We start from the raw sequence: 20728 nt of genomic DNA, 5'->3' as shown, positions 1-20728 counted from the left end.
AAATAGATTTTGTCTCAGTTTGAGATAACGTTTTCTCAGATATTTTTGGCAATATAATATTTTTCTTCTTTCGAATTGCTTTTTTTATTGTTCTCACAGGGGAAATAGAAGTTTTCTCGATATTAGTTGACGTTTCCTGTAGCTTCTCTGGTCCAAAAGAGTTTGCCTCAAGTTGAGCTGGCTCTTCAATGGGCTTCTCTGACAAAGTAGCTTTTGTCTCAAGCTGAGCTGCCATTTTCTTTGGCACCTCTGACAAAATAGATTTTGCCTCAGTTTGAGATAACGTTTTCTCAGGTACTTTTGGCAAAATAATTTTTTTCTTCTTTCGAATTGCTTTTTTTATTGTTCTCACAGGGGAAATAGAAGTTTTCTCGATATTAGTTGACGTTTCCTGTAGCTTCTCTGGTCCAAAAGAGTTTGCATCAAGTTGAGCTGGCTCTTCAATGGGCTTCTCTGACAAAGTAGCTTTTGTCTCAAGCTGAGCTGCCATTTTCTTTGGCACCTCTGACAAAATAGATTTTGTCTCAGTTTGAGATAACGTTTTCTCAGGTACTTTTGGCAATATAATTTTTTTCTTTTTTCGAATCGCTTTTTTTATTGTTCTCTCAGGGGAAATAGAAGTTTTCTCGATATTAGTTGACGTTTCCTGTAGCTTCTCTGGTCCAAAAGAGTTTGCATCAAGTTGAGCTGGCTCTTCAATGGGCTTCTCTGACAAAGTAGCTTTTGTCTCAAGCTGAGCTGCCATTTTCTTTGGCACCTCTGACAAAATAGATTTTGTCTCAGTTTGAGATAACGTTTTCTCAGGTACTTTTGGCAATATAATTTTTTTCTTTTTTCGAATCGCTTTTTTTATTGTTCTCTCAGGGGAAATAGAAGTTTTCTCGATATTAGTTGACGTTTCCTGTAGCTTCTCTGGTCCAAAAGAGTTTGCATCAAGTTGAGCTGGCTCTTCAATGGGCTTCTCTGACAAAGTAGCTTTTGTCTCAAGCTGAGCTGCCATTTTCTTTGGCACCTCTGACAAAATAGATTTTGTCTCAGTTTGAGATAACGTTTTCTCAGGTACTTTTGGCAATATAATTTTTTTCTTTTTTCGAATCGCTTTTTTTATTGTTCTCTCAGGGGAAATAGAAGTTTTCTCGATATTAGTTGACGTTTCCTGTAGCTTCTCTGGTCCAAAAGAGTTTGCATCAAGTTGAGCTGGCTCTTCAATGGGCTTCTCTGACAAAGTAGCTTTTGTCTCAAGCTGAGCTGCCATTTTCTTTGGCACCTCTGACAAAATAGATTTTGTCTCAGTTTGAGATAACGTTTTCTCAGGTACTTTTGGCAATATAATTTTTTTCTTTTTTCGAATCGCTTTTTTTATTGTTCTCTCAGGGGAAATAGAAGTTTTCTCGATATTAGTTGACGTTTCCTGTAGCTTCTCTGGTCCAAAAGAGTTTGCATCAAGTTGAGCTGGCTCTTCAATGGGCTTCTCTGACAAAGTAGCTTTTGTCTCAAGCTGAGCTGCCATTTTCTTTGGCACCTCTGACAAAATAGATTTTGTCTCAGTTTGAGATAACGTTTTCTCAGGTACTTTTGGCAATATAATTTTTTTCTTTTTTCGAATCGCTTTTTTTATTGTTCTCTCAGGGGAAATAGAAGTTTTCTCGATATTAGTTGACGTTTCCTGTAGCTTCTCTGGTCCAAAAGAGTTTGCATCAAGTTGAGCTGGCTCTTCAATGGGCTTCTCTGACAAAGTAGCTTTTGTCTCAAGCTGAGCTGCCATTTTCTTTGGCACCTCTGACAAAATAGATTTTGTCTCAGTTTGAGATAACGTTTTCTCAGGTACTTTTGGCAATATAATTTTTTTCTTTTTTCGAATCGCTTTTTTTATTGTTCTCTCAGGGGAAATAGAAGTTTTCTCGATATTAGTTGACGTTTCCTGTAGCTTCTCTGGTCCAAAAGAGTTTGCATCAAGTTGAGCTGGCTCTTCAATGGGCTTCTCTGACAAAGTAGCTTTTGTCTCAAGCTGAGCTGCCATTTTCTTTGGCACCTCTGACAAAATAGATTTTGTCTCAGTTTGAGATAACGTTTTCTCAGGTACTTTTGGCAATATAATTTTTTTCTTTTTTCGAATCGCTTTTTTTATTGTTCTCTCAGGGGAAATAGAAGTTTTCTCGATATTAGTTGACGTTTCCTGTAGCTTCTCTGGTCCAAAAGAGTTTGCATCAAGTTGAGCTGGCTCTTCAATGGGCTTCTCTGACAAAGTAGCTTTTGTCTCAAGCTGAGCTGCCATTTTCTTTGGCACCTCTGACAAAATAGATTTTGTCTCAGTTTGAGATAACGTTTTCTCAGGTACTTTTGGCAATATAATTTTTTTCTTTTTTCGAATCGCTTTTTTTATTGTTCTCTCAGGGGAAATAGAAGTTTTCTCGATATTAGTTGACGTTTTCTGTTGCTTCTCTGGCACAAAAGAGTTTAACTCACGTTGAGCTGACCTTTTCCTATGCTTTTCTGACAAAATAGCTTTTGTCTCAATCTTAACCGACAATTTCTTTGGTAGCTCTGATGAAATAGATTTTGCCTCGGTTTGAGACGACATTTTCTCTGGCACTTTAGGCAAAGTAAAATTTTTATTTTTTCGAACAGCCTTTTTTATGGTTCTCTTCGAGAAAATAGAATTTTCCTCAATTTCTACCGACTTTTTCTTTGGCTTCTCTAGCAACAGAAAGTTTTTCTTGAGTTGAGTTGAATTTTTCTTGGGCATCTCTGGTAAGGTAGAATTTGTCTCAACTTCAACTGACTCGGTCCGTGGCATCTTTGAATGAAAAGAATATGTCTCACGTTGAACTGACTCTTCCTGTGGCATCCTGAGTAAATGATAGTTTGTATTAAGATGAACTGAATTTTTCTTGTGCCTCCTTGGAAAGGTATACTTTGTCTTGAGTTTAAGTGACTCCTGCTGAAAAGTAATATCAAACATTAATAAGAACTATTAATGAAATAAATTATAATCATTTATTCGGAGGATATTTAATGAAATTTGCTTATTATTGACATGTATTTATATAGATAAATATAGATATATTTTACTGATAAATCATTTTAATCCAATTAAGATTAAACTAAGTGTTATGATTTGGAAACTTTTCATGCGGCATGAAAAATATACATTCATTTTTTGTAATTAAGAATCAAAAATTTTATTTGACAAATTGTTCAGAAATTGTAGATAAATGTGAAATAGAAATGTTGTTCAAATAAAATAAGAACAATTTACAAAATAAGTTGAAATAATAAATAGAAAAAAAAACTAAAAATTTAATTTTTATTTATAATTATTTAATTTTTTATTTAATCTAAAAAGTTTATAAAATCAATAAAGTATTTAACAAATAAATCAGTGAGAAATTTACAAAACTTTACAAAAAGACAAACGATCAAAAAGATTGAATCATAAACAAAGAAACAAAAATTATCAAACTTAAAGTTATTTAATTATCGGAAAATAAAACCCTTTATAGCTTGATAGTTTGTAAATGAAAATTATATATATATGGGGTTTTAAATGATATATATATATATATATATATATATATATATATATATATATATATATATATATATATATATATATATATTATATATATATATATATATATGGGGAAGTGGTATTATCTACTGGAGAGCCATGTATTTAACAGCTGTCCTGTTTTTAAATCTCCGAAACAGCTAAATAGTAAGCAGCTGATGATCCCCGTTTTCCATTTACAAAATCTGAGTTAATGTTTTCTCTTTTCATCCGTATGTAATTAAATTCTGTTTTAAAATTGAAGACTTTTGCGAAATCGGCTTATGCAATTGCTAAGTCTATTTCTATTTAACAACTGTAGTTAATGATCTTTTTTTTTTGCATCCTTATATAAATGAATTCTCTTTTGTCATTATAATCTTTTTAAAAGTCGGATTATGTAGGTGCTTAGTCTGCGATAGGTTAATGTTAATTTCTTTTCTCCTTCCAGGAATTTAAACTGTACTCTTTATTTTTATTTTTGCATTTTTTTTATTCAAAGCTTTTATGTAATGCTTTAAAAAGTATAGGAATCGATTATTTATGAAGGTAATTACAAACCTGACACATTATGCAAAGGTGTTTTGATTGAACAAAAAATAATGAAGTTTGATAAAAGGTCACGTGTGAAAACAGTGATAATATGATTAATTACTTACAGATATTTTTTCACATCCATTCTTTGCCGACAATCCAAAGACAGTATCTGCGAATTTTCGCTTCATCTCAAATGCAATAAGATAATCATATATGGTCTCCTTTGAAGGTGGAAGCTGACAAACGAGAGAAAAAAATTCATTGCATTTCGTTCATTTCTAAAATGCTGGTCTTTTCAAAGATATAATCTTTTTAAAATGTTTACAATTCTATCGATTTTCTTAAAAATGAACTGGAGGAAAATAAGAAGACACATTCCTGCGATACTTTTTAATCTATGTTGTTAAATCACAGAATTTTAAGAACCAGTTATTCTTCTCATCTCCTTATCTCGTTATGAAAACAATTACTTGATTTAATTTCAATGATTTTTTCTTACACGTAATATACATAATAAATGCTATTTGTGTCTAATGTTCAGTAATGATAGATTAAAATATACTGTGATAAAGATATGCTCAATATTCGATCCCACACCCAAGGAAAGTTCTTCCAAGAATAAAACTGTTTGTGAAATTTAAGCTTCCTAAAAATACAAGTTGATTTTGGATTCCAGAATTGTATTTTATTTTCTGTTAAGATTATCCATTATTTAAAAATATTCATAAAATGTAAATAATGATCAGGATGTAGAGTTTCAAAAACCAATAATCTTTACCTTGCTTTTGTTACAATGAATGATGTTTTGTTTTTTTTAATGGTTAAAAAGAAATAATATTTCTGAAGATTACATATGCTATTAAACCTCATCTTGTATATTAATTAATTTATACTGGCCTCGCCCTTATTCGGGTGGTATTAAATGAAAGTTTAGTTTTCCTATTATTCTGATGACATAAAATACAAAGCAACATAGAAATACAAAATATGCAAACTAATGCAAAATTAAATAAAAATACGACTTTTTAGTTGAATATCTTTATCATTATAGTTTTTGTATGAAGCGAACAATACGATTGACAGATTTTCAATACGAGCATTTTTTTAAATACATTACCAGTGAAACATATCACTGTAATTGGAAACAACATTAAATCTATTGAATATTTCAAATGTATTTCTGGATTTATTATTTCAATGCAACTAAAAAACTTAAGATTTGCAAATCTTTCATGAAGAATTGAAAAATAATTTTTTTATTTTTTTACTTAAAAACCATGAATTTTATTACATGACAAATTGAACAGAAATTATAGATTCATGAGTAATAGAAATGTTGTTCAAATCAAAAGAGAATTTATTGAACTTACTGTGAATTGTAGAAGGGTATTGGTGAAATCTCTGAAAACTGAATATTTCTGAAAAAAAAGGTGGAACAAAATAATTGGTTTCTTGAACAAATTGAATAATAACTGTGCATATATATATATATATGTGTGTATATATATATATATATATATATATATATATATATATATATATATATATATATATATATATATATATATATATATATGTATGTATATATATTCCAAGTTGAAAATATTTGAAATATTAGAAAGATTAGAATCATTGAATTTCAGCAAGGGTCGTTGATAGTGCTCAATCAAAAAAGAGCAAATTTGTAATTTTTATTTTCTTTATGTAAATACAGTCATATCTTGCTATGATGTGCAGACCGTTTTGATTATTATTGATCCCATCAGGCCAGAAAAAAATTTGAAAATTTAAAAAAATTGAAAAACTTTTTTTTAAAGACATGGCAAAATATTTCCTCCTTTAAAATTAAAAAAGTTTTTCTTGCTTGATGAGATCAGTAATGATTGAAACGATCTGCAAATTGTAACATGATATGACTATATTTACATAAAGAAAACAGAAATTAAATCTATATAGTCGCTGTATCACAACTCACCAATGCGGCTAGACAAGCAACTACCTGAAGCCAAGAACGAAACTCGACCGCCCAAACAACAGTCGGTGCTTCAAACTATTATGATATTTCGCTACTGCTATGAGAGTAGTGAATTGACAATGTTTTGACATTGTCCAAATGCTTAAGCGAATTAGCAGTGTTTAAAATTGGACTTATTTTATAACTTAGAAATATAAAGAACAATTTACAAAATAAGTTGGAATAATAAAACTGGAAAAACTAATAAATTATTCATGAAAGCTAATAAATCTAAAAAGTTATAAAATCAATTATTTAACAAATTATCAGTGAGGAATTTACAAAATTTGACAAAAAGACAAACAATCAGATAGATTGAATCATAAACAAAGAAACAAGAATGATAAAACATAAAGACAATCACACACACACACACACACACACACACACACACACACACACACACACACACACACACACACACACACACACACACACACACACACACACACACACATATTTATCTGAAAATGAAACTTGGATAATATTTATTAATTTACGTCTCCTATCTATTAATGTATTTCACAAAAATCAGATCATTTGAATTCTTACAAAAGCTTCTATCCCCATTTTATCTCCTTTGCATAAAAACAAATATAACCCATATTAGACTCATTATGCCCCGCGTTTCAAATTTCATAATGATCAGTTAATTATTTTAAAAATAAATAAGGTACATGTAAATATATAAACATATCCACACACACCTAATTTTATGCATGTGTGTAAATACTATTGAAAGATATCTTGTTTGAATAGAACATGGTGGTGTGACAAAAGGTTAAGTTAATCTACTCGAAAAAAGATGATGATGTGATCAGTTACTTACATGCGTTTGAGGACGTTCTTCCTTTGTCACAAAACGAACACATTCTTGTGGAGATCGGCGGTTATTACTAATTCCGGAAAAATGATCATATATAGGCATCACTGACATTGGATCACTTGACTCATCCTGGAAAACGGAAGAAATAATCATTGCAATTATTTCAATTTTTACCGGATTTTTATGTAGATAATTATTGAAAATATATTTTTAGTTAATAATAAAGACAATGAAAAGAAGTCTCATTTAAACATTTAATTAACAACTTTATTTGTATTAATTTATTTTTATTTCGGACTATTATTCTCATCTTTATTAGTTGTTGTTTTTGATCTTTTATTGGTTTTTGTTTATTCACAACGTTTCGGCCAACTAGTCCTCTGGCCTTTGTCCAAAATGTGGTGGGACGACAACAACTACGGATGGCAGTGATGGCTGAGAATGCAGTTAGGGGATTCGAAGTTCCTATCCGTCGCGGTTAACATCACGTGATCGAGAGCTGACTTGTGATTGAACAAGCCAGGGAGAAACGGATTTCAAATCTCAAAGTCGTGAGAAGTAGTCTCTGCCTGTGATGTAGTGGGTGTCGGCTACTACATATTCATCTATCTTAATCCCCTCCCCATCTAATTGAAACAAAACTGCATGTTTGTATTGAAGTGAGTTTAGGCTTTTAGAATTAGTCTAGACTATCTGTGACCCGTTGGGTCAGTATGTTATATTAGCTATGGAATTCCTGTATGAGCGTGACACGTTTGATGTAAAGAAAATAGTTTTTTTTTGAAATAACAGAAACATTTCTATGAAAGTATATTAAAAGGGAAAATCATGGACGAATCACTCAAACATGAAAAAATAATCCTCACTATTCTTGTAAAGTTACCTATTTTTCCGAATAATCGCTCAAAAATCGAAAATTATACAGGATTTTCCTACAAATCGAATGCAGACGAAAGTCATTTAGCAGCAAAAACGCACATGAACCTACCGATGAGAAATATAAGAATGAAAAACCCATACTGGAATCCTTCAACCAAGTTATACAAACTTAAAATCTAAAAAAAAATAATTAATAAAACCTGAAACAAAAAAATAAAACCTAAATAAATAAAATAAAAAACTAATATTGAAACAGATTAGTAAATATGTCAAAAAATTCACCGTTCTCACACAACTATTTTGTATCTAGAAATGTAAACAAAATAAAAAAAGAAGAAAGGAAGGAAGGAAAAGAGACGGATAGAGAGTAGTAGTAGTAGTAGTAATAGTAGTAGTAGTAGTAGTCTTGGCTTTACTACAATTGTTTTTATGTTTCTCAACGGGTTAAAGTTGTTTAGTTGTAAGAAAGTAGCGACAGTATAGTTGCAATACAGAATAGTTCCAAAACACCACAACTCTTCCCATGTTAAATAATAATTTCAAAATAATAACGTTAATATTTCAGTGCGCAGGACAAAATCCGGAAAAGAAGCGATTTGTGTTTATTTGTTTACGTTGTTATGGGTTAATGTTTATGCGCGCATGTGCAACCGGATGTCGTAAACCGGAAAGTGGATTACATCACTCGTTACAAGCTTATTTGAGTTTTATAATTATATAGATTAGTTACCAACAAAATATATGTTTAACTAATATAAAAAAAATCACAGGAAATTAAAAATAGATAAATTTTGAAAATTAAATTCATTGACTTATATCTTTAAATATTACATGACATTAACTCATAAAATTCTAATTATTTTTAATATCATTTAGTTGTCTACGCATTGTAAAAAGAATATTACATAGAAAAGAGTCAAATAACGTATCTAAAAATTTAAATTATATTTGTGAAATATTTTCACAGAGCAAAAGAAATGGTTGATCTATTGACTGCTATGAATAAAATCATTTTCTTTCATTCGTTTTTTTTTTTTTCGTTTTTTCTTTCTTTCTTTCTTAGTATCATCATTTTACATTAGTTCTTCATTTGAATTTCAAGGTGATAATAATATTCAAATAAAGATATTTTACTTAATAACATTTTATGATTATAATAATATTCAAATAAAGATATTTTACTTAATAACATTTTATGATTATAATAATATTCAAATAAAGATATTTTACTTAATAACATTTTATGATTATAATAATATTCAAATAAAGATATTTTACTTAATAACATTTTATGATTATAATAATATTCAAATAAAGATATTTTACTTAATAACATTTTATGATTATAATAATATTCAAATAAAGATATTTTACTTAATAACATTTTATGATTATAATAATATTCAAATAAAGATATTTTACTTAATAACATTTTACGATTATAATAATATTCAAATAAAGATATTTTACTTAATAACATTTTATGATTATAATAATATTCAAATAAAGATATTTTACTTAATAACATTTTATGATTATAATAATATTCAAATAAAGATATTTTACTTAATAACATTTTATGATTATAATAATATTCAAATAAAGATATTTTACTTAATAACATTTTATGATTATAATAATATTCAAATAAAGATATTTTACTTAATAACATTTTATGATTATAATAATATTCAAATAAAGATATTTTACTTAATAACATTTTATGATTATAATAATATTCAAATAAAGATATTTTACTTAATAACATTTTATGATTATAATAATATTCAAATAAAGATATTTTACTTAATAACATTTTATGATTATAATAATATTCAAATAAAGATATTTTACTTAATAACATTTTATGATTATAATAATATTCAAATAAAGATATTTTACTTAATAACATTTTACGATTATAATAATATTCAAATAAAGATATTTTACTTAATAACATTTTATGATTATAATAATATTCAAATAAAGATATTTTACTTAATAACATTTTATGATTATAATAATATTCAAATAAAGATATTTTACTTAATAACATTTTATGATTATAATAATATTCAAATAAAGATATTTTACTTAATAACATTTTATGATTATAATAATATTCAAATAAAGATATTTTACTTAATAACATTTTATGATTATAATAATATTCAAATAAAGATATTTTACTTAATAACATTTTACGATTATAATAATATTCAAATAAAGATATTTTACTTAATAACATTTTATGATTATAATAATATTCAAATAAAGATATTTTACTTAATAACATTTTATGATTATAATAATATTCAAATAAAGATATTTTACTTAATAACATTTTATGATTATAATAATATTCAAATAAAGATATTTTACTTAATAACATTTTATGATTATAATAATATTCAAATAAAGATATTTTACTTAATAACATTTTATGATTATAATAATATTCAAATAAAGATATTTTACTTAATAACATTTTATGATTATAATAATATTCAAATAAAGATATTTTACTTAATAACATTTTATGATTATAATAATATTCAAATAAAGATATTTTACTTAATAACATTTTATGATTATAATAATATTCAAATAAAGATATTTTACTTAATAACATTTTACGATTATAATAATATTCAAATAAAGATATTTTACTTAATAACATTTTATGATTATAATAATATTCAAATAAAGATATTTTACTTAATAACATTTTATGATTATAATAATATTCAAATAAAGATATTTTACTTAATAACATTTTATGATTATAATAATATTCAAATAAAGATATTTTACTTAATAACATTTTATGATTATAATAATATTCAAATAAAGATATTTTACTTAATAACATTTTATGATTATAATAATATTCAAATAAAGATATTTTACTTAATAACATTTTATGATTATAATAATATTCAAATAAAGATATTTTACTTAATAACATTTTATGATTATAATAATATTCAAATAAAGATATTTTACTTAATAACATTTTATGATTATAATAATATTCAAATAAAGATATTTTACTTAATAACATTTTACGATTATAATAATATTCAAATAAAGATATTTTACTTAATAACATTTTATGATTATAATAATATTCAAATAAAGATATTTTACTTAATAACATTTTATGATTATAATAATATTCAAATAAAGATATTTTACTTAATAACATTTTATGATTATAATAATATTCAAATAAAGATATTTTACTTAATAACATTTTATGATTATAATAATATTCAAATAAAGATATTTTACTTAATAACATTTTATGATTATAATAATATTCAAATAAAGATATTTTACTTAATAACATTTTATGATTATAATAATATTCAAATAAAGATATTTTACTTAATAACATTTTATGATTATAATAATATTCAAATAAAGATATTTTACTTAATAACATTTTATGATTATAATAATATTCAAATAAAGATATTTTACTTAATAACATTTTATGATTATAATAATATTCAAATAAAGATATTTTACTTAATAACATTTTACGATTATAATAATATTCAAATAAAGATATTTTACTTAATAACATTTTATGATTATAATAATATTCAAATAAAGATATTTTACTTAATAACATTTTATGATCATAATAATATTCAAATAAAGATATTTTACTTAATAACATTTTATGATTATAATAATATTCAAATAAAGATATTTTACTTAATAACATTTTATGATTATAATAATATTCAAATAAAGATATTTTACTTAATAACATTTTATGATTATAATAATATTCAAATAAAGATATTTTACTTAATAACATTTTATGATTATAATAATATTCAAATAAAGATATTTTACTTAATAACATTTTATGATTATAATAATATTCAAATAAAGATATTTTACTTAATAACATTTTACGATTATAATAATATTCAAATAAAGATATTTTACTTAATAACATTTTATGATTATAATAATATTCAAATAAAGATATTTTACTTAATAACATTTTATGATTATAATAATATTCAAATAAAGATATTTTACTTAATAACATTTTATGATTATAATAATATTCAAATAAAGATATTTTACTTAATAACATTTTATGATTATAATAATATTCAAATAAAGATATTTTACTTAATAACATTTTATGATTATAATAATATTCAAATAAAGATATTTTACTTAATAACATTTTACGATTATAATAATATTCAAATAAAGATATTTTACTTAATAACATTTTATGATTATAATAATATTCAAATAAAGATATTTTACTTAATAACATTTTATGATTATAATAATATTCAAATAAAGATATTTTACTTAATAACATTTTATGATTATAATAATATTCAAATAAAGATATTTTACTTAATAACATTTTATGATTATAATAATATTCAAATAAAGATATTTTACTTAATAACATTTTATGATTATAATAATATTCAAATAAAGATATTTTACTTAATAACATTTTATGATTATAATAATATTCAAATAAAGATATTTTACTTAATAACATTTTATGATTATAATAATATTCAAATAAAGATATTTTACTTAATAACATTTTATGATTATAATAATATTCAAATAAAGATATTTTACTTAATAACATTTTATGATTATAATAATATTCAAATAAAGATATTTTACTTAATAACATTTTATGATTATAATAATATTCAAATAAAGATATTTTACTTAATAACATTTTACGATTATAATAATATTCAAATAAAGATATTTTACTTAATAACATTTTATGATTATAATAATATTCAAATAAAGATATTTTACTTAATAACATTTCATGATTATAATAATATTCAAATAAAGATATTTTACTTAATAACATTTTATGATTATAATAATATTCAAATAAAGATATTTTACTTAATAACATTTTATGATTATAATAATATTCAAATAAAGATATTTTACTTAATAACATTTTATGATTATAATAATATTCAAATAAAGATATTTTACTTAATAACATTTTATGATTATAATAATATTCAAATAAAGATATTTTACTTAATAACATTTTATGATTATAATAATATTCAAATAAAGATATTTTACTTAATAACATTTTATGATTATAATAATATTCAAATAAAGATATTTTACTTAATAACATTTTATGATTATAATAATATTCAAATAAAGATATTTTACTTAATAACATTTTATGATTATAATAATATTCAAATAAAGATATTTTACTTAATAACATTTTATGATTATAATAATATTCAAATAAAGATATTTTACTTAATAACATTTTATGATTATAATAATATTCAAATAAAGATATTTTACTTAATAACATTTTACGATTATAATAATATTCAAATAAAGATATTTTACTTAATAACATTTTATGATTATAATAATATTCAAATAAAGATATTTTACTTAATAACATTTTATGATTATAATAATATTCAAATAAAGATATTTTACTTAATAACATTTTATGATTATAATAATATTCAAATAAAGATATTTTACTTAATAACATTTTATGATTATAATAATATTCAAATAAAGATATTTTACTTAATAACATTTTACGATTATAATAATATTCAAATAAAGATATTTTACTTAATAACATTTTATGATTATAATAATATTCAAATAAAGATATTTTACTTAATAACATTTTATGATTATAATAATATTCAAATAAAGATATTTTACTTAATAACATTTTACGATTATAATAATATTCAAATAAAGATATTTTACTTAATAACATTTTATGATTATAATAATATTCAAATAAAGATATTTTACTTAATAACATTTTATGATTATAATAATATTCAAATAAAGATATTTTACTTAATAACATTTTATGATTATAATAATATTCAAATAAAGATATTTTACTTAATAACATTTTATGATTATAATAATATTCAAATAAAGATATTTTACTTAATATTTAATATTTATAATAATGAATACTTGTATTTTATGAACAAGGGAGACAATTTAAATAGATAATTACATAGAAGAATGCTATATTCTCTTATTTTTATAAACATTATACATGTCTATTTAATCAAAATTTTTTATAATGTAATAAATAAAAAAGTGGGGGTTTATCCGGTTAAAGATTAAATGGAAATCTACAATAATCGTATTTCTGAACTTGTCTGTTTGAATCAGGAAAAAGAAAATGTATGAAAATCTGTCAATATTACAAAACATCTTATACCACAGAGTTATCCCGCTTGTTTTCTTTCTAATACTGTGTAAAACACCATTTCTATTTACAAACGAAGGATTTCATTAAATGTTTGTCTCGTGTTTTACTAAACTGACTTAGAAAACAAAGATTGTGTTCCTTCTTTTCTATATTATTTTTTATGGCCAACTGACATTATACAAAAACTTCAAGCCTTGTACTAAATATATTTTTGTCAGTTATGTTAATAATGAATTTTGCTAAAAGAGAACTAATTTAACTGCTTAAATGAATCGATTATTTATGGGAAAGACTTATTGCAGTTAATAGATAATTCCTCATTCCAACTTATCAAGTGGGAATTCATCAAAAAGAACGAGTAAATCTGCTTACCATGAAATATTTCACAAGTAAATCGTTCTTTCTGTTCATTGATTCAAATTGATGAAATTCAGCTGCAATTTTAAAACAAACATTTCTTTATTTAAAACAGAAAATAATGAAGGAGAAAAGCTTCATGTGTACATTTTGAATAATAGGGCTGGAGTTATCACATATACAAAAAACGATATTGAAATGGATCCACAATGATAATTAAATTATAATAAAATATATTCATAAAAAAAAATATTGTAACCGTCATTCATTGATAGTTACATGAGATTACATCATTCAATTTACACCCAGTGAAATATTAAATGTTATAAATTATCAATATATATATTTAGATATATGTGTTTTTTTCTCCAGTCAAAAGCAAGTTTATATTAATATTATCGTAAAATATTATTTATTGGAAAGAATGCAGACTACTTTAAATGAAAGATAAAAATGCAAGAACGGAGAATACATATTGAATATTTTGTATGAAAATTAAAATATAAGAAAAATTATTTACCATTATTCATAGAAAGGTTGGGATCAACATATGATCCTGATTCAGCTGCGTCCGGGTTGTCCTGCACTTCATGAGCAAGTAAGACATGATCAGTGTTTGCAGGATGCGGATGTACTGATTCACCATCACTTAGATTGGATTCAGGGTTCTAAGAAAATGAAATAAGATCATATTTTTATAAAAAGATCAAAGTGAATGTAGAAAAGAAACAACTTGGCGTTGGTGTACTAATCAGATGTGAGTAATCTAATGGACCTAACACCTCCCACCACCACCATCCGAACTGAATTGTTTTATATCTGTTTCTTCTTCCTTATGTTATTATTATTATTATTATTATTATTATTATTATTATTATTATTTCAGAGTTGACTCAACTTTTGGATGATTTTAGTTGAATTTTTTTCTTGAACATCAGGTCAATTCCTTTTGACTTAAGACATTGAAAGTATACCTTAACACTCTCATTGTTCCTAACAGACAAGCCTTTTGCAAAATTGGAAAAAAAATTGTCTCGTTGACATGATTAAGTAATTTATGGTGACTTTTTGTTATCATCCCAAATGTTCCAATCAAACTCGTGATAATATCTCAATAGTTTTTATAAATATCAAAATTATGGAAGATTTTGTGTAGTAATAGTAGTAGTAGTAGTTACGGAACTCCAAAAAAAGGGGAGAGGACGAGGAAGAAACTTAACAAACATTATACTTACAACTATCTGGAAGTTTTTGAACCAGACGCCATCACATGAACAGAACTGAAAGAGAAGATTGGAAAGCAATTTGTGAGAAAAATAAGAAAAAATTTTTCAAAATTTATCCAAAACAAAAAAATAAAAGTGTATTTGTTATACGTCAGATGAAAGGTAGGGGATGTGCTGGAAAATTGAAGCAGTCTCTTGGAACTCATCTCTACAAGTGGCTAGCTTCCACCCAATATATTAAACACAAAAACAAATAAAAAAAAATCAATATAAATTTTGTAAATGTCTTACCAAAGAATTCGCATCTTCTTGAACACAATTCTCTCCTGTCGGCTGACTTTCCAAGAAATCTACCCACCATGTTGAAACAAAGAAGGCTTTTAGGGCATCAGTAAATTTCTTTAGAATTGTCTGAAAGAAAAAAAATGCCAAGTTTGAATTTATTGAACTGGGAAAATACGCTTTCCACGGAAATAATAAAAGTCCTTTTTTTATGATGATGATGATGATGATGATGATGATGATGATGATGATGACGTCGTCGTCGTCGTCATCATCATCATCATCAACTACAACAACAACAACAACAACAACAACAACAGCAGCAGCAGCAAATTCTAACTCTTCATCATGGTAATGCCAGTGTCAATGTGGTAGTGTAATATTTAAACAACACCAAACCTACAACCTGGCTAATAGGACTCTGGTTAAAATCCAGGAGGAGTCGACATTAGAACCTGTCTTCCTCTAGTTGTGTCAATAATGATGCTGCAAATCATTAGAGAAAATGTCTTCATTGATTCTACACCATTCCTGTGCTTTTTTCTGAGCAAAATCTTCCACGACATTCAACTGCTACGTTTGGCCAAGATCAAAGTGTACTATCTGTTCTTCAGATGCTGCACTTCCATTTCTTGTTCTCTTTCGGTGGAGGAGTAGTCCTTCACGACTGAGACAATTTTTTATTTTTGTACCTTTTCTCCACGTTAAAAACCGTCCCTGGTATCTAACTCTGTCCCGTGGGGAGGCATTGTAAATAGGTACAACTGCTACGCCCTGCTTCTCTATGTGTCATGCAATTCTGGTGTTATCCGAACAAGAGTTCCTTCCAAATGTTAGACCCTCGTTGGGAGTTTTATATGTTTCAAAGGATTTTTTAATAAACCTGCAATATTGCAGAGTAATGAACAAGTTGTGACTAATGAGAATAACTTCATGTAAATGAGATAATCCTGAGGCAAAATCTTCATAGAAATTTATGCAGGAGTTTAACTAACTTAACTGCAGCAGCAACAGTATAAAAATTGATTGAAAAAAAATCATCATCAACATCATCATTTAGAAAGATTCCTTTTCATTTCAATCGATTGAAAAATTTATTAAATTAATTTTTCACTTTGAACAGATTATAATATTGTTAAATATGTTGTTCACACGTTTGGAACGGTTTTCCAGTATTACGTTCAAAATGTAAAAAAGTTCGACTTTGTTTCATTTTTTGATTAACAAAATTGAACAACTCGTAATGATCTCCCTTCTCTCAAGTTCCTAAATCTCTTGCAAAAATGTTTAGAAAAAATTATGCTTATGTCCCATCAAAGGCTGTAAATGACAAAGTTCTCTCCGATTCTCTCTCCTCTGATCTCGAGCGCGTGGTTCAGTGGGGGAAGATGTGGCTGGTTACCTTTAATGCATCCAAAACCAAACTCCTATCCTTACATAATCAACGCTCTGATCCCCATCTGGCATCAATTGTGATGGATGGCTCCCGTGTTTTGACAAGCTTCTGGGTTTGACCTTTACTCCTGATCTGAAATGAAACACGTACATCAAGTCTGTTGCCAAGGTCGCTGGAAAGATGGTGGGATCCTTCTACCGCTCCAGAAGATATCTCACTACTGATGCAATTCTCTATCTATATAAAAGCCAAGTATGTCCAAGGATGGAATACTGTTGCCATATCTGGGCAGGAGCTGCTAAAAACAGCCTATCCTGCCTTGACAGAGTACAAAATAGACTTCGTGGCTTAGTGGGGGATGCCCTTTTCTCTACCCTGAAACCTCTCTCCCACAGAAGAGACGTTGCAAGCCTATCCTTCTTTTATCGTTATTTCCATGGCAGGTGCTCGTCTGAACTCCAATCTCTGGTCCCCCCTCGCCAATCTTTCACGAAAAACACCCATCTAGCTGAATCCACTGTGAAAAATTTCCCCCACTCTATATCTGTGCCTAAATCAAAACAATGATTCCATGAGCAAAGCTTCTTTCTTAGAAATGCACGCCTGTGGAACTCTGTTCCGTCTGCCTGCTTCCCACTGAACTACAACTTGGATGTCTTCAAGTCCAACTTTAACAAATTCCTAATGAACCGCCCCCTTAAGTAAACATTTCATCAAATCTCCACACTAATGTAATGTACTTGCAATAACCCTTATCCCTGAGTGGCTTCCGGGCCTTGATAAGTGGTGATCACTGTGTAAAAAAAAACAAAAAAAAACTCCCTCTATCCCTGAAAAAAGGTAAAAAAAATAATTTTCTGCTTCATTGACCTTTGTAAGAAACACAGACACACAAAAAATTGTCTCATAATATTATCAATATGGAGATGATAAAAGTTTTTTGTTATTTTTATTGGGTTTAGAAAAATAATTAGCATGATAATTATTTTTTTCATCTGTCTTGATTATCAAAAAATTCTTTGGAACACAAAAAAAAAAAAACAGAACGACAACAAAAACTACCAAAATTCCCCCAAATTGAATCTTAACAATTTTTTTCCTTAAGTGCTGAAAAATGGCCGACAATCTACTCAATGGCGATTATGATATCCTCAGAACTTACTTTTCACTCCTGTAAAAGAAGCCAGTCTGCATTATCAGAAACTGTTCCACTGTCGATTTCGATTGAATCAAAGATGGATCAATTTTTAATCGACAATTCAAGATGTAATTGAACAGGTGATGGAGCATTTATCCTCTTTTTTTAATTTTTTACTTTGTCCATTGAATCTGTGCTTAGATTTAGGCACAGATAGAGAGTGGGGGGAAATCGTATATAGTGGTTATAGTGAGTCGAGTGTATTTTTTTAAAGTTTGGTAAGAAGGTTACCGTAGATAGGAATTCAATTGAGCACTTGCCATGAAAATTCTCTGGGTATCTTTTCAATACTTGCATCACTAAAGAGAATGGGACGTTTCAGCATGGCTTATTCGACGTGGTCGATTCAACAATGTGGCTGATTTGATGGAAGGACTATTTGGCGGCGACCATAATAGTCACATTTTTATAAAGATTTTATAACTTTTTTTTTTAAAGTTAAGAAAAACTATATGAAAGGATATCACTTTTAAAAAAAAAAAATGTTTTTTATAAAACTCTTTTGGCAATTACAAAACTAATAATTGAGTATAACTTAGCACTTGTATCTGTTGTGCCATGGTACATCCAAAATGAGAACAGTAGTTTGATTAATTCAAAATAAAGTACATTATCAATGCTCATCTCAAAATTCCAAAACATAATAACCCCCCAAAAAACAAAAACCAACAAAAAGACAAGAATCAAACTTGTTTCTTTGTATCTGTAATACAAACTACGTTTCAAGTATTAAGGAGACAATTTGTTATTAGATAAAATATTAAATATGGTGTTTATATTGATCAGCCCTCATGGCTGCCAATATTTGCTCAGTGAAATCCAAAAGACAAAATGAAACCGAGTTCCTGAAACCGAAAAAAAAAAATTTAAAAAAACAAAGAAACATTTTTTTTTACTTATATATATATTTATTTACCAATGTATTTTTAAAAATAATTTGTTAATTTAATTTTTGGGTTCTTTTTTACTTTGTCTTTTAACACAAAACTTATCTTTTGTATATTAAAAAAAAAGCAATGAATTTAACACCTTCTAACAAAGTGACTGATGAAATATAACAGAAAATAATCTCATCAGAAAATTATGCAATCTCAATTTGATAATAAAATTATTTTACTGCAAATAAGTAAATTTATTTGATTTTGAAAATTCTTGTTAAATAATTGTAAAAAAAAGAAAATATAAGAAAAGAATGTAACTCTTCTTGGGTTTGCTTACCTTTAGTCTCTCATAGGGTTTCGACGAAGTAAGAGTTCGCCTGGAATTGATTTTTCCTTTGTTGGCCATTTCAAAACGACCACGGACACTTCGGATAAATCTGGCTAACAAAATTAAAAAAAAAACAACTACTAATCTGCAAGTTTTAAGCCACTAAATATTGCGATAATAAAACCTTTATATATATATATATGCATGTACATCTATGATTATATATCCTTAGTATATACTTTGTGGATCTTGCTTATTTTCGTGCACACTGGATGACAGATGAACGATAAATGGGCAGAACCAATAAAAAGACAAATGGATGACGTCATAAAGAGGACATCTCCAAAACCAGTATCTCCGTTTATGACGAAAGTTAACCTCTATGACGTCATAAGGCATCTTTGCCATCATTAGTAGAAAGGATGACGTCGAAAAGGGAAACTACCCTTTCTGTTAAAATGGTATAAAGGTGGTTTATTGCAGATTGCCTGAGGTGCCCCTATCAAGGAAAGGCGATGGGTCTGTTCATGACTCTCAGAACTTGTTTACACAAGTGTCCATCATCCGTTTAATGTCTTGAATAATCGTGAAGTATTAAGACCAAGATATTCTGAAGAAATGAGATTATAATTTACAAAGTTTAAGATTTAAAATGAATTAAGGATTTTGTTTTTCGTGGGTGGGTTGGGTGCAGAATGGATACCCTTATCGTTTAAGTAATACATATGAATAACTTCAAATAAATAACAACAAAAATGGGAAATCAAACGGGTATAATTCTTAATAACAGCAACAAATTACAGAGTAACTTTCCTTCTACTGTCTTTTGCTTTAAATCAAATATATTCTTTTAATAAACAACGGGCAGGGAGACCCGAAATTGCCTGGAATTGATCAATGAATGTTTCACACTCCTATATTTTTAGTGCCATCAAAATCAGTGAAATCGTTCATTTTACAATCAAATCGATTGATTGCCTGCTCTAGTTGCAGGCCCA

At 26.4% G+C, this 20728-nt stretch overlaps 2 protein-coding genes across 2 annotated transcripts in view; both read right to left on the bottom strand.

Annotated features, from left to right (window-relative positions):
- LOC145277604 (uncharacterized) overlaps positions 1-14491 on the bottom strand; it is a 19121-nt gene extending 4630 nt beyond the window's left edge. The window contains exons 1-5 of the mRNA XM_080129124.1: positions 14435-14491; positions 6931-7056; positions 5458-5505; positions 4210-4323; positions 1-2941 (exon numbers count right to left, since the gene is read on the bottom strand). The exon at positions 1-2941 is cut by the window's left edge and continues 1193 nt beyond it. Coding sequence (XP_079985250.1) covers positions 1-2941; positions 4210-4323; positions 5458-5505; positions 6931-7056; positions 14435-14473 — 3268 coding nt within the window. The 5' untranslated portion in view covers positions 14474-14491. The remainder of the gene's footprint in view (positions 2942-4209; positions 4324-5457; positions 5506-6930; positions 7057-14434) is intronic.
- A 440-nt stretch (positions 14492-14931) lies between these two features.
- Positions 14932-20003, bottom strand: LOC145278134 (uncharacterized). The gene is made up of 4 exons (XM_080130415.1): positions 19740-20003; positions 15937-16056; positions 15655-15699; positions 14932-15087 (listed from the first exon to the last, which is right to left on the bottom strand). Exons 1-4 carry the CDS (start codon positions 19806-19808, stop codon positions 14932-14934), a joined length of 390 nt encoding a protein of 129 aa, XP_079986541.1. The 5' UTR covers positions 19809-20003.
- Positions 20004-20728: the final 725 nt, after the last annotated feature.

Source organism: Euprymna scolopes, chromosome 6 (assembly GCF_053919585.1).
Source record: "Euprymna scolopes isolate OS-2025 chromosome 6, ASM5391958v1, whole genome shotgun sequence".
Taxonomy (NCBI): Eukaryota; Metazoa; Mollusca; class Cephalopoda; order Sepiida; family Sepiolidae; genus Euprymna; species Euprymna scolopes.
This window is presented reverse-complemented; position numbering and strand designations above follow the sequence as displayed.